Source organism: Pteropus medius, unplaced genomic scaffold, assembly GCF_902729225.1.
Source record: "Pteropus medius unplaced genomic scaffold, Ma_sr-lr_union100, whole genome shotgun sequence".
Classification (NCBI taxonomy): Eukaryota; Metazoa; Chordata; class Mammalia; order Chiroptera; family Pteropodidae; genus Pteropus; species Pteropus medius.
The window spans coordinates 3,172,606-3,185,975 of record NW_024342469.1 but is presented as its reverse complement, the minus strand read 5'-3'; the positions used below and the strand labels follow the sequence as shown (position 1 = coordinate 3,185,975).

Below are 13,370 nucleotides of genomic sequence, written 5' to 3'. Positions count from 1 at the left end.
GAGTGGACGCCCCCTTGTTCCCTCACCCAAAAGGCGCCTCCGACCTTCGGGAGCCCAGCTGCCCGGGTCCACCCCCGCCCTTTCCGCAGGGTCGGGCGGAGCTAACTAACCTTTGATACGCAGCCCGCCCCTCCGGCCCGCGGGTTGGGGGGAGGGGATCAGGTTTCGCCGGTGCAGGGGGGTGAGGGACGGTGGGGTGGGGTGCCTCCCGTCCGAATGCGCCTTCCTCCTCGGGCCACACCAGGGAGAAGTTTGGGGTCCTTGCTCCCAGCCCGAGCCGTGGCCTGCGCGCCCCTAGGGGCCTGGGGCCAGGAGGGCGGGGCCCCAGATGTGCGGGGCGCGGGGCGCGGGGCGGGGCGGCCCGGGGGCGGGGACCGGCGCCCCGCGGCCCCGCCTCCGCCGCGCCCTCCCCACGCCCCCCTCCGGGGCGGGATAATTGAACCGCGCGCCGCGGCCCAGCGTCCGCTGCCGAGGCTCGGCCGCAGCGTGGAGCCCGCGCCGCCCCCGCGCCGCGCACCCCGAGGAGCCGCGCCCGCGCCTTTGTCCGCGTCGCCGCCCGCCGCCGCCGGCCCCATGGAGCGCGCCGCGCCCTCGCGCCCGGCCCCGCTGCCGCTGCTGCTGCTTGCCGGCCTCTCGCTGCTGGGGGCCCCAGGTAGGGGCGCGGGGGGCGGCCCGGAGGGAGGGGGCGCCCCGGGTCCACGGCGCCTGCTCCTGAGTCTCCGACCATCGGGCCCCGCGCTCCGGAAAAGTTCTGGAGCTGCGGCGACTCCCGCGTTGCGCCCCGCGGCCGCCGAGGCCCCGGCGACGTGCCCTCCCCCTCCCCCCACTCCGAGCTCGGGTCCTATCACCTCGCTGGTGTTCGGGGCCTGTTTTAGGATCCCCCTCAAACAGCTCCCCCTGCAGGCCCTCACACCCAGTGTGCCCACCCCGGCGCCCACGCACCCCGCCGCGGCCGAGTGCGGGATTGGCGAGCCCCCTCGTGACCCGCTCTTTGCGTCAAGAGCGCCCAGGGCATATCTTTAGTCACCCTGAGGTAGGAGCTGCTGTGCCCAGCTTGCTAACGAGACAGCAATCTGCCCAAGAGACAAAACCAGTGACGGGGCGGGAGTCCCCGAAGAAATCCGAGAGGAGGGGAGCCCGCGGAGCTGTTCAGGGGGGGTCGCTGTGTGTGGGGAAACCACGGCCCGCTCCCCTGGGACGCAGAGGCCAGGAGACAGAGGTTCGGCCTGGCGCCCTTCTCAGCTGGGGCTGCGGGCCAGGCCACTCCCAATCCCACCCCGGGCAAGCGGGATGATCTCCATCCGCAGACCCACCGGACCTGCCCCAGGACTGACAGCTTGGGGGTGGCAGGCACCCGGCCGTGCCCTTCTTTCTCCCAGAATCCTCAAGCCCTAGCTCTTGGGGGGTGACCTGGAGGCCCTGAAAATCAGAGCCATACCCTCTGACCTCTCTGCTGACCCGCGGCTTATCAATCATTAGCCAGGACTGCCTTCCTGGAAGCTTTGTTGCCCCTGGGGCCAGGCCCAGACAATGGCCCTGGCCACCCGCAGAGTCCCAGACTCTACATCTGTGGCTTAGTTGAATTCCTTTTAACTCTCTGGTGACCTCACCCTCCGACTTGGTCAGAAGGTCACTAGATCACCCTTGGAATCCCAGATTCTTTATCTCTGGCTTAGCTGAGTTTTTAACTCTCAGGTGACCACCCTCATCCTGAGTCAAAAGGTCACTTGTCCCAGCCAGTGGTGCCCAGGGGGTGCAAGCAGAGGCCGAAGGGTGGGCGGGGGCTCTGCAGGTTTCTTGGCTTGCTGGCTCTCCGCCGACAACCTCCACTTCCAGGCACGTCCTGGGGGACATCTCATGGGGGAGATGGCGTTGGGGAGGTGCAGGGCTCAGCCACCCCGCCCCCAGGGATCACAGGAGGCTTCTCGGAGGAGATGGTCCTCGGGCAGGAGCTGGTCAGGCGGGCATTCAGGTGACTGCTGACTGGGGTGAAAGTCCAGAGGGGGTCTCGGATCGAGGGCCACACAAGACTCTCCCGTTGGAAATGGAAGGGGCCCCAGAGATCCCCTGTATTTTACAGACGAGGAAACTGAGGCCAGGAGAGAAGGCGTAGTTGACCTCTCCTGAGCCTGAGACCCCAGGTGTCCTGTGAGAACGGTCCCCCCCACAGCCTCGCCCCGCAGCCTTTTGTTCCTTTTGGGGAGGTCCCTCTTTTGAGTCTAAAAGGTTTGGTATGGTTTGGGAGAGTTAGAACACTGTTTGGTTTCTTTCTGCGGCTGCAAGCTCAGAAACTGTACGGTTCCCTGAAGCCCCATAAGGCCGTGGGTGGCACTGTCCCCAACCTCTGCAGTCAAATGCTCTATCCCTGAGCTACACCCCCTTACCGACCCACCCTCTGGAGAGCAATATTAAAGTAATCGGGAAAAGGCCATCACGCAGTGAGGACTTCAGCTAATCTGCTGAAACGCTTGGTGATTCTGCCACCAAAATGCCATGCCAAGGGTCACAGCCCAGAGGAGCCACGGGGCGGGGAGGTGGGAGGGAGCAGAGAGAAGGGGGCTGTGTTTTCTCCAAGACGTTCTTGGCCTCGGGCTCAGACTGATTACAGAGAACAAAGGGAGAGAGGACTTGGCTTGCGAACATGTGGCCTTCGCCTTCGCCGCTGCTCCTGGAAGTTTCCCAGTCGGGTGGCGCTGGCCAGATGGGCCGTGGGGGCGGCTGGAGCATGAAGGCGAGACTTGGGGTGTCTCTAAGGGCAGTGCCAGGGCCTCTTCCGGGAGCCCCACAGCTCCAGGTCATGCCCCCCACCAGGCACTACCCGAGGCCCTCCCCAACTCAGGGCTGCGTTTGCTGTCCCAGCGTGACTGTAGTGTGTGTGTGTGTGTGTGTGTGTGTGTGTGTGGGAGGTGGGGGGCGGAGAGCATGTCTCACTCATCGGGTCCTAAGTGCCATGAGCCTTTGTGTGGCCGCAAACAACTGCCTGTCACCCCTCAGGAAAAGCCCATGGGCACCATGATGGTTTTCTCATTTCTAACCCGTAGATAACAAAACTCACTTCTGAGGTTGCCTTGAGGCCTGAGGGAGAGAATATAGGACGGTGACTGAATTATTATTATCTGTTACTTGCATTGTGCCCTGTCCTGGGCTAGGACAGTATCCTCTTCCCCAAGATTGCTCTGAAGGTCCTGGTAATACTGACTTTCCCCAGGGCAGGAGCTGGGAAAGAGCTGGCGAGTGCCCAAGCCATATTGGTAAAGGTCATGCAAAGTGGCCTCAGCTGGCCTCCTCAGGCATTCCATCACCAAATACCCACTGAGGGCCAGCTCTGTGCCAGACACCATGCTGAGTCTCGGGGATACTGCAGGGGAGAGACCCGGCCCTCCCCCCGACATCCAGAGAAAATGAGTAAGCACAAGCCGACTCCAACTTCCAGAGTCAGGGAGGCCTTCCTGGAGTAAGCAGCATGCAAACTGGAGTGTGAAGGAGCAGGGGTTGGCTACGTTTGTGGGTAGGGCTGGGAGGAGGGTGGGGAGGGTGTTCCCAGCAGAGGGAATGGCACGGGCAAAAATGGCCCAGATGGTGAGAGAGAACATGGGTCTCCCAGGAGCTTCCAGGAGTTCTGTGCCCTCCTGAGGACAGCTGTGCCTAGGAACTGCTCCAGCAGCCTCCCCGCTCCACCACATTGAAGGCGGGGCTCTGTGAGCAAAGGGTGTAGTGAGCGGGGCGGCTTTGCAGGTAAAGTTTTATGGAAACAGTTCCAAAAGGATGCACAATTATTTTGCCGGTGTATTTTATATGAAAAAAATGTTTCTTTTGCAAAACAGCAACGTGTCACAATTTCATTAATGAATGCTTGTGCAGGCTCTGTGTGGTTCCTTGTGAAGGTCTCAGATGTGGCTATGTAACAGAACAGAGGTGGGGACACCCATTATGTTGACTTTCCTGGGATCAGAGACCCTTCAGCCTAGAGGGGAGCGCAGAGATGAGAAGGTGTGGCATGGAGGTTAAGTCACATGTCCCAAGTCGTCCAGCCCTCAGCAGGCACGGTGGGGCCAGGGGCTGCTGGGAGGGCCGGGAGGGCCGCTTGCTGGAGCGTCTAGCCCACAGTCTGGCCCGGCCCTGCGTCTCCCTCAGGTGTGGCCTGAGTCAGGGCCCCCCCCGCCCCGGCCTTTGCTGCCATCTGGGGTGGGGCACTGGAACCCCCCAAGGGACCATCGGCTGGCAGTGCTCCTCTGGCTGCAGGGGGAGGCAGTGCATGTGGGGATGGCTGGCTCTGGCCTCAGGACTCTGGGAGAGGTCTGGAACTTTCCACGGGGGAGGGAGAGTCACCACTTTCCTGGCACCTCTGAAGGAAAGGGCAGGCCCTGCGTCTGAAGAGGACGCCCTGGAAGTTTAGGTTGTGTTCCTGCTTAATTCATTGGGATGCTGTCCCCAGTCTGGCCAAATGACCCTGCCAGAGGGCTGTGCGGATATGGCCAGTGCCAAGAGTCAGGAGACAAGATTCCCGCCCAGCTTTGTCCCTGACTTCCTGGGGGACCCAGTGGGCGAGGGCAGTGGTCATTCTTTCCTGACTGCCAGGGCCCCAGAGCCTTCTGTCCCCTAAGCAAAGGGCTTATGAAGTGTGCTGCCACCTGCACTGCCGGCCCCAGGCCACTCAGAGCGGACACTGGACACTGCACAGACGGAGCCTGGGCCCTCGAGGGTCCTGCTTCTCCTGATGGGTGGCAAAGAACCAGCCTTGGCGACCTATGGGTCCTGAGTTTTATGATGGGCACCTGAGGACAACTTGGGGAGGAATGGTCTATCTACCTGGATACGGCAACTGAAGATTAGCTGGTCCAGATGGGGAAACTGAGGCCCAGAAGGGGGAAGTCGCCTGTCCGCGGTCACTGTGTTACTCAGTGGTGTCATTTGTAGGCTGTTTTCAGTTCTGTTCAGCAGACGTTTCCTGAGTGTCTCCCGTGAGCCTGGCGTGGCCCCTGGTGGATATCATCGTGTGTCAGTTTCTCCATCCATTTATTCGACAAGCGCTCAGCGAGGAGGCGGTGCCCAGGCACGGGGCAGACAGGGTCCCTGCCTCACGGAGCTTTCGTACTGTGTGTTCCCTGTGGCTCTGGACAAAATGACTGCAAATCAAGTGCCTTGAAACAACAGATCCGGTCTCTCTCAGAAGGCAGGGAGCAGGCAGGGCCATGCTCCCCCTGATCCTCCAGGCCAAGGTCCTCCCCGGCTCTTCCAGCTTCTGGGGGCTCCAGGGCTGCCGGCCACGTCACTCTAGCCTCTGCCCATCTTCACTGGCCTTTACCCTCCTCTGCTCTCTCTCCTGCGTGTCTTTTATAAAGACACTTGTCATGGGATGTAGGGCTCACCTGGATAATCCATAATGCTCTCATCTTTAGATACTTAATTACATCTCCAAAGACCCTTATTCCAGGAAAGGTCCCATTCACAATTTCGAGGGGTCAGGACGTGGAGGGCGGGGCCTTAGAAATGAGGCTGTGGGCTGTGAGTTTCATCCCAAATGCTCTGGGAAGCTGCTGGTGGCTCTTAAGCAGGAGAGTGACGTTACGTGACTTATATTTCTAGAAGTCACTCTGGGCAGCTGCGTGGCAAATGGGTTACAGGGAGATAAAGAGTGAGCCGGTGTGGGGCTCTTGCGGGGTCTCAGGCTGGCGGTGCCCTGGGCGGGGTGGGAGCCAGGAGGCTGGCTGTACAGACCTAGGGGGTTGGGGGCGTGGGCAGAGCAGACTTGGCGAGGAGGCAGGAGGAATAATTCAGGCTGACTTGTTATTTTGGCTCAAGCACTGGGTGGATGCTGATTGCTGATTGCTAAGCTGGGGAAGGCCAGTTGGGGCGGGGGTGGGAAAAGTTAGAATTCCGTGTGGACACTGAAAATGGCCTGTTAGATGTCTGTTCACCCCTTCACAGACATTTATTGAGTGCCTGCTTGGGCCAGGCCCAGAGCAGGGCGCAGAGTGAGACAGAGCCTGTCACAGACCTGAGACACTGAGCACAGTTAACCATTCGTGCTGAGTGCTGGGAAGTTTGGGGTGCAAAGAGACCGGGCAAGAAAGGAAATGCATCTGCCCACGTTCGTGTGGGTGCGTGTGCGTGTGTTGAGGTGCGGTTTGGGAGGACTTCCCGGAGGAAGGGACCTTTGAGCTGGTGTGGATGTGACCGAGCTAGCCGAGTCGAGGAGTGGACCTGGGACCACCCGGCCCGCAAAGTCCCAGCTTCTGAAGCCAGGTGCCCAGGACACGTGACAGGTGTAGACACATGGCCAGAGAGGTGAGAGGAGATGGGTCCTGCAGGAGGGGACTCTGTAGAGACATCAGGGGCTGGGGACAGTCCATATGTCCCCTGGCCTTGGTCATAGGAGGTCACTGCCTGGGCCAGAGCGGCCCGGAGGCAGCAATGTGGAAGATGCTTCTCCCTTTCCCAGGACTGCCTTCTCTCCTTCTCTCTTGCTGCCTACTTCTAGCTGGTTCGATCCAAGACCTGTCTCTCTGTGACGGGTGCTGGGGACAGGGCCTGGAGCCGTAAGAGCGGCCTCGAGCGTGCCCTGCCTCCTGGGGAGGTCGGGTGGCCTTGAAGCGGGGTGTGGGCCTGTCCTCATACTAGACCCGCAAGGGACGCAGAGGCACAGGGAGGGACCCAGCCTGTCGACACACCTGGCGTCTCCCTGGGCTGTCTCTGGTGCCAACCTCGTCCCACGCTCAGGGCCTGGCGCAGATGAGTTAGGATAGCAGGCAGAGTGGGAGGCCCAGGGGGACCCCTGCTGGCTTCCCAGTCATGCGGGTCTCGGGCCCCCTGTTCAGCTTTCTGCTGCAGCTTTCGACAGTGCCAAATGGAGCAAATGGGGTGCAAGCCTGCACCCCCAGGACACGTCCGGATCCCGTTTGCATTCTGAGACACCTGCCTCCGTGTTTTTGAGCCTGAGCAGAGGAAATCGGGAAAAACGACTTGCTAGCTCGCTTCCAGTGACACAGCTTTCTCCCCTTCTAATTTATGCACAGAGCCGTCAGCTTTGTACGTTGCCAGATGAGGGTGTTAAAATATAAAACAGACAGAGACCCAACCAGCCACCACCTCGTAGGTCACCATGTCCTATGCAGAGAGGCCATTTGAATGCCCCGGATTCTGGAAGGACGAGGTCTCGGAATAACAGAAAGCCTTTTAAAGCGAGTCAGGCTGGCTTTGTGGAAAAGCTCCCGTGGTGATTTTTCTCATGCCTCGTTTTGTTGCAATCCAGTGGAAATTTTGTCAGGCCAGTGCAGGGTGGAGTTTGGAGCCTGTGTTCGACTCCCTGATTTTCCAGACGAGGAAGCCGAGGCCTGCTCTTGCTCCAGGCGGAAGGACACTCGACTGTGGGGTTGTAACCAGACCCCAGGCCCTCGGCCTGTCGCACCACAGGCAACCTGGCTGTTCCATCTGAGCTGCTCCCGGCTGACCGGGCATTGCCCAGAGCCGCTGTGATGTTTATAGCCAGCAGAAGTTCATTCTGGAAGTTTCCACTCGAAGAGCAGGACAGAAAGAACCTCTCCAACTGCCAGCATCTGTAGTTTTAGAAAGACCGTGTCCATATCTTTGCCACTCGACGAGACCGTCTGCTTCTGAGACCGTGAGCCTCAGAACACGTGACATGGCCTGGCATTAGTCCGCGCCATAATCCGTGTGAAGGCTTCGTTCACCTGAGAACTTTCCTTTTAGCTGCCCTCTCAGGTGACAAATGGCATCTGATGCCTGTGAACCAGGCTGTCCCTATCTTCCTGCTCACCAGTGACTTAAGGCAAGTGTGTCCCTTTCCTAAAGAGAGGTGACAGGTGGGGTGTCAGCCATCTGATCCGTGTCAGCCTCCGAGAGCGTACGATTCCTATAAAACAATGTTCTCCCCATATGGGTGCGATAACTAATGTTTTTATTTTATTTTGGAGATTCTGGTTTCTTCCATGGTCAAGTTCTGATTTAATCTCTTTGCCTGGGCTATCGCGTCCGTCTTCCCAGCCCAACGGGCGCTGTCAGCAGCCCCTGGGACGGAAGGTGCGAAGGGGGTGCGGTGAGGTTTAGCAAGGTGGGGCCGTGCCCGCTGGGCTGTTTGAACCCACCACGCTGCCTTCCCCTGCAGGGCGTGAGTCCGGGCTAGCGAGGTTTTGCAAAAGAGTTTATTTTCCGTTTATATTTGGCATTACGCCTCATGGACCTAATCTACAGTCAGATGATAGAACCAGAGATTTAAATAGCCGGATTGAAGCCTCTTCTCAGAAGAGAGGGAAGCAATCTGAGAGAGAAGATTCCAGACCGGCCTGAGGCCCTGCTCCTAAGAGCACCCGCAGCCCAGTGACACCACTGAGTGACCGGTGAGCACGTGGTGGCTGTGGGTGGGCTGCGGTCACCTGAAGTAACGTCAGAGATGTTGGCATCGCTCCCAGGGCTCAGGGATGGAAGAGGCAGCGATGGTCTTGTTTGCCCAGGTCACCAAGGGCCACTCCGATGCAGCAGGTCTGGGCGTGGGACTTCTTTGGTCGTGTGCCCTCTGGAGGTGGTACTGCTGGGGGTCTGTCCATATATGACCTGTGTCCAAGAGTGGGGCCGTCGCCTGGGAACCCCTCCCTCTTTCTCTGGTGCTGACACTGCTGAGTTCCTCCTGTGTGTGGCCAGGGGAAGTGGGGCCTCGGCACCTCCAGAAAGCCTTCCCTCCGGTCTGCTCTGGGCTCTAGGAATGAGCAGCCCCCTCTGCTAAGGGTTTGTCACACTCCAAGGTGACAGTCACTTGGCTCAGCTCTTCCCACCTAAGTCTGCAAGCAGCTGGGCCGACACTGAGAAGGCCCGGCTTGGGGGTGTGATGGGACGAGCAGACAGGGTGGGGGGCATGATGGGACGAGCAGACAGGATGGGGGGCGTCTACTGACATACCCAGGAGTGGAGGCAGGAGGGAAGTGTCTCCGTGAGCCTCAAGCAGTCCCCAGCTTCGGCGAAGGAGCGTAAAGCTCAGGACGCTGGCTTTCAGATCACTGAGAGCTCCCATGTTGCAGGAGCCAAAGCCAGGGCAAGTCTGAGCATCAGGCCCCCCAGCATCCTCGTCCGTCCCACCATCCACTTCCGCCACCCGAGACTTGGGGAGGAGGTCCATTCCCCTGGGGATTTTTGTTTTTAACTTTTAAATCATCTTTTATTTGGGTTGCAAAATTTCTTTGTTACTTAACGTTTTATCTGCTCTCTTTTGAAATCTCATAGCTTGACACGTAAAACACTATCAACCACGACACTGCTTCACAGACCTTAGACACAACTTGCCAAGTGAGCCCTGTCTGCTGGCTCCGGATTAGTGCGTTAAAACCATATCCATTGAAAAAGGCGAGTGAATTAATCGGCAGAACATCCGAGTCCTTTCCTGATGAAGGCAAACCCCCCAGGCACGAGGCGGGGAGCCCAGCCCGGGGACCCCGCCCCACACTCCCTGGGCCACCGCACCTCCCTTTCCGAACTGATGTCATTTCCGTCACCAGAGTAATGCTCTTTTATGACAAAGGGGACAAGTATGAAGCCAGCACAGGCCACTCTTGCTGTTGCTCTCCCGTTGGGACGTGTCTCGGAGATGTGTACGGGGCTGGGGCGGTCACGGGCTCGTCGGTTCCAGAGAGCCTGACCCTGTGTGGTCTCAAGGCAGCGCTTGGCTGGAGGGGGGCGGCACCTCATCTCTGCACGCAGGTTACTGACGCATCTCTTCTTGGATGGGAAGCGCTTCCGACCGCCTGCAGATGGCACGTAGGTTGGCATCTTGAGTCACGACACCAGAGTGTCACACGGTGTCCCCTCTCTCCACCGGACCCATCCTTTCCCTGCAGCTCAGTTTTTCTCTGATGGGTGGGAGGCCACTATCTCCAAGGCCAAGAGAGTGGCAGGTCCAGAGTCTCAGACCCAAGCCCCCAGCATGTCCCCGGCTCTTGCTGAAATTCTATCCAGCCCTCCGTTTTGTGGGGGCTCCAGCCAAGGGGGGGTCCCTTGGGGATCACTCCCTCTGATCTTCTGCAAGTAGCCTCAGTATTTTCAAGGGTGGTCTTGGGGATCAGGCCCCCAGTTAACTAATAGGTGCCGAGCCTCACAGTGTCCTGGGCGTGATCCGGGTGGGCGCTGTAGGGGTGCAGAGAGGGGAAAGAGTCTTTAATTCAGAGGGAGGCAGACTAGAACAGCTTTGGAGGCCACTGGAGCCAAGCCTGAGGCCTGCCTTTGCCGCTCACTGGCCCCTCCGGCTGTGTGACCTCCTGCTAGTCACTTAACTCTCTGAGCTGGAGTTTGCTTATCTGCAGAATGGGGAGCTTAATGAACTGGCCTTACTGGGTTCTCGTGAGAATCGAGTAGGATCCCAGAGAGTGCCAGCGCTGTGCCTGGCACACAGTGAGCGCCCAGTAACGAGGGCGGTCACTGGCGAGGGCGGGGAAACTGTGTTGAGGGTCATCGCGACAGGACTGGGTACTGTCTGGAGGTGACAGGGCTGGACAGAGAAGGACCAGAGCCCAGGCAGGAGAGCGTCTGGGGCTTTGAGCGACAGCTGGGTTCTCGGCAGACCTGGCCAGGCACTGGTTTTGGGTGGGGGAGGCATAGTCCTGTGGGGACGGGTTCGCTTTAGCATTTATGTTCACGTCACCGTTTGCCGACTTCACTCTATGCGACTTCTTCCGTTCTTAGTGATGCATGAAGTCCAGGTCCCGTACCAGTAGTCAGCGATGTGACAGTTTGGGGGCGGGTCGCTCAAGGCGTGCAGTTTGGACGAGAGTGGCGAGTGGAGACGGAGGAGGAGCAGAGCAGGAAGCCGAGGCGCAGAGTCAGACCGCGTTCTGGGGGCGGCCAGCTGCCAAGTGCGGCCCTGTGTTGAAGCCCAGGTCTGCTCGAAGCTGAAACCTTTCTCCATGGCACCCCCAGCACTCCGGAGGAGCACGATGGAGACAGGGGCCTCTTGCCTTTAAGCCGGAGCTCTCAGCTCGTCCCCAGGTTGACCCCTCAGCCTTGACTGGGAGCCTGCGAGCTTTGGCCAGTGAGCCCGGCTCCAGCTGGCCACTGGGCCTGGCTGACACGAACACCTGGTCACCCTGCCGCGGTCACAGCTTCGGCCAGGCTCTGAGCAGGGCCGGCAGCCCGCCGTGGGTGTCCGGTGCATGGTCTCCCTTTGACTCGGCATCTCTCTCTCGTGCTCTGGCCTAAGGAACGAATTGTGACTTTAGGAAGAAATGTTTGTGAATAAAGACGTTCAGCCAGAGCTGTTGGTCGCTCATAGTGAAAAATCCAAAGTGACATGGATGCCGGGAGAGGGCAGTGGCCGGAAACGATGCCACTTCTACTTGACTGTGTGACGCCGTGTGCCTGGCACAGTGGCATAAAAACGAACTTGAGGGGCCTTCTCTGCGGGGCCCGGCACGTGTCAGGCTGTTTATTTCGATGAGGACGTGATGCTGTGCCCGGTCTACTCTCAGCCGCCTCCTCGTCACTGCCAGTCTGGCCGTGGTCCCTGGTGGGCCCTCCCACCCAAGGAGGGCGAGCTGCCCCGGGCAGCTGGGGGTTCCCACCCGGCCGCGGCCCCCAGACAGCTCTGCTCTCCACACATTGCAGCTCTGTGGCTGCTTGGAGCATTCCAGGGGCATTCCAAATTTCTGGGCTCTGCGGAGGACTTCACATTTTATTGTCCTGCTGAGGAGAAGGTTCGGGGTGCTCAAGGCTCCAGCCAGAATCACTTCTACATATTTCTTCATCTCAGGGCGCAAAGTTCTTGCCCCCGAGCAGGCCGCGGGAGTCGGAGCCTCAGCGGAGCTTGCTTTCTCAGTCGGAGGGAGGCTTTGGGGCTGCCGCTCGCCCATCGTGGAGGATTCCGCACCCCGAGACGGGGCTGCGGCTGCCCCGTCTCTCATGGACAACGGCAAGCAAATCCCCTTTCTTCCTTAACACAGAATCCGGCCCCTGCCCCCCGAAGTGCACAGTGTGCTCAGAACTTCGTGAGCTTTATCCATCTTCTTAGCAACTCTAGGGTCTTTCGAGCCCGATTTTACCACCCAGGAAGCTGTGGCTCGAAGAGGTGGGTCACCTGCCCAGGGTCATAGAGCTGGATGGGAGCCCAAGACTGACTCCAAAGCTTAGGCTCTTACCGCTCGGCTCTGCTGCGTGCCGGCGTCGTGCCGGGGTGTAAAGGACGGGGCACAGGCTCAGCTCTCAAGACAGTTGTGTTTGGGGGGGCAAGGCAGACCTAACATTGGGAGACCGTGGATTGTGCTGCACGCACTCCGTGTGCTGTGGGGGCAGAGGGCCACCTGGGCAGGCTGCGGAAGGGGCTGGAAGACTGCCCGGGGGTGGGCCAGGGCCGGAGAGAGGCCGGGAGAAGCCGAAAGGGGCGAGACCACAGGCAGGAGAGCTGAGTGGGCCCTGCTAGTGTTGGGGTAAAGGGGGAGCCAGGGTTGGCTGTGTGGGGGAGATCAGCCTTCGTGTCAGGCCACGTGGTTGGGTGACCATCATCCCAGGAGTGAACCACAAGCCACGTTTTATCTGTGACAGGTAACGTCCTGTGTTTTGTGAATGCTTTTAAGATCAGCCGTACCAAGAACGATCGAGGGGAGTGTCAAGGTTCTCTGTCGCTGCTGGCTCTCCCCCCTGCTGGCCGTCCCCCCTGCTTCGGTGCTGCGGGGCCTGTGACTCCAGAGTTTTATCTGAGCCCCAGGCTGTGACGAGTCTCCCACGTTTACCAAATGGTGGTGTCGGGGACGAGGAGAGGGGATTGCTGTGGGTGGCCGGAGCAATGGACCAGCAGCCTCTGTGGGGTGGACCGTCACCCAAACCAAACCACCTCGGACTCTCTCTGCCTGGGAGAGCCGGTGGGAGCAGAGGCGGAAGCCCGCGGAGGGGCTTGAAGCTCTGGCCTTTGTGAGGGCGGGATTTGGTTCGGGGCGAGGTCCCCCTCCTGGCCGCGTGGGCATTGACCTCCGGGGTCTCCGTGGCAGTGCGGTCTCCCCTCCCGCACACAAAGCGTGATCCGGATGCAGTTGGCGGAGGCACTCGGCGGGGGTTGACAGTGGGGAGTCAAAGCTGGTGTTAGGTCTTGGCCTCGTGCTGAGCCCAAGAGTGAGCCTCTTGGGGCCACCCGAGGGCTTCGCCTTGGGAGGAGAATGAGCTCAGACAGGACACCTGTGACTGTCAGTGCCGAGAAACGCGGCCAGGCCTGCTGGGATTTACCCCATGGGGCACTGGGCAGCCACCAATGAGGAAATGGGTTTCTCGAAGCACAGCTTCGAAGTTTCCTGCCATGAGGTGGCCTTCTGCTCAGGCTGCTTGCAGCCATCTGAACCCCTGTGCTTGGGTACCTTGGTGCCTGGCTGCTCCTCCCTGGGGGC

At 59.8% G+C, this 13,370-nt stretch overlaps 1 protein-coding gene across 2 annotated transcripts in view; it reads left to right on the top strand.

The window, feature by feature from the left end:
• Nucleotides 1–469: 469 nt before the first annotated feature.
• The window catches only part of FBLN1 (fibulin 1), a 69,934-nt gene continuing 57,033 nt past the window's right edge, over nucleotides 470–13,370 (top strand). For both annotated transcript variants that reach the window (XM_039863192.1, XM_039863193.1), the window contains exon 1: nucleotides 470–652. In XM_039863192.1, the coding sequence (XP_039719126.1) occupies nucleotides 574–652 (79 nt within the window). In that variant the 5' untranslated portion in view covers nucleotides 470–573. The remainder of the gene's footprint in view (nucleotides 653–13,370) is intronic.